Source organism: Myotis brandtii, unplaced genomic scaffold (genome assembly GCF_000412655.1).
Source record: "Myotis brandtii unplaced genomic scaffold, ASM41265v1 scaffold144, whole genome shotgun sequence".
NCBI classification, from domain to species: Eukaryota; Metazoa; Chordata; class Mammalia; order Chiroptera; family Vespertilionidae; genus Myotis; species Myotis brandtii.
In genome coordinates, this window is record NW_005355159.1 from 905702 (window position 1) to 906771 (window position 1070).

General features: G+C 56.6%; 1 protein-coding gene across 1 annotated transcript in view; it reads left to right on the top strand.

Annotated features, from left to right (window-relative positions):
* Positions 1–2: 2 nt before the first annotated feature.
* PIF1 (PIF1 5'-to-3' DNA helicase) overlaps positions 3–1070 on the top strand; it is a gene marked incomplete at its 5' end in the record, with an annotated part of 6826 nt that continues 5758 nt past the window's right edge. The window contains 2 exons of the mRNA XM_014535513.1: positions 3–65; positions 931–1063. Coding sequence (XP_014390999.1) covers positions 3–65; positions 931–1063 — 196 coding nt within the window. The remainder of the gene's footprint in view (positions 66–930; positions 1064–1070) is intronic.

Sequence of the window (1070 nt, forward strand, 5' to 3'; positions counted from 1 at the left end):
CGGTGGAGCGGCCCAAGGAGTCGCGGGTGGGGGCCGAGCCCAACACCGTGAGGACAGGAAAGGGGGTATGCCTTGGGGACTGGGTGTGCCGCTGAGTTGGAAGGGACCAAGGAGACCCCAGTTGGGGGTGGTGGTGGTGATGGTATTTGAGGGGGCTGCTGGTTATCTCAGAGGAGATGCCCATCGGACATCTGAGTAGAACCGAGATGCGGGAATTGTGTGTTTCTCATAGTGCAATCTCTGAGACCGGGTAAGCCCGAATAGGAAAAGGGTGGCCCAGGTCACATTAAAAGAGAAAGCAGAGAAGGAGGCCTGGAAAGGAAACTTCAAAAGATAAAGAGAAGGAGAAGGAGAGGGGCGTTTGGAAAAAACCAAGTGGTCAGCAGTATAAGGGGGAGCCAACAGGTCCGATCAGATGGGGGTAGGGACAAAGTCTGGTGGTTTTGACAGTTTGTGATCTGGGGCATATGGATCTCAGACCACAGGGTTGGAGACTAAGGGGGTGGGAAGATGGAGATGGGAGGAGAAGGGAACCTGGCTAGGCAGGATTTTGCTTGGGTGTTTTGAGGTGAGAAACAGGTTCATTGCAGTGAGAAGTGAGAAAAAAGGATGGGTGAGAGGACCAGGAGAGTTAGGGAACCCCGGGAGGAGGCTAAGGACCCAGACCCTGGTCTTCAGGGCACGAGGAGTCAGTGGAGACCCAGCCTCGATCCCTTCCTCAAGGGGAGACCTGGACCCCAGAAATCCCTGCAAGATCTCCAGGTGAACCAAGGCTGCCCAGGGGCTCCAAGGAGTGAAGCCAGCAGAGACACAAGGGCTACCAGGCCTAGCATTGCACCTGGGCTAAGAAGGTGGTGGTGATTGGGGGGGTGGGGGGGTGGCAATGCCTAGAGTATGGGGGGAGGCTCTGAGACAGCCCTGTCCCCACAGGAAGCCCCAAGGTGGCCCCTGCCTGTGAAGAAGCTGAATTTGGCCCCCGCTAAACCACAGCTTTCTGAGGAGCAGGCTGCAGTGCTGAGGGTCGTCCTGAAAGGCCAGAGCATTTTCTTCACTGGGAGTGCAGGTAGTGG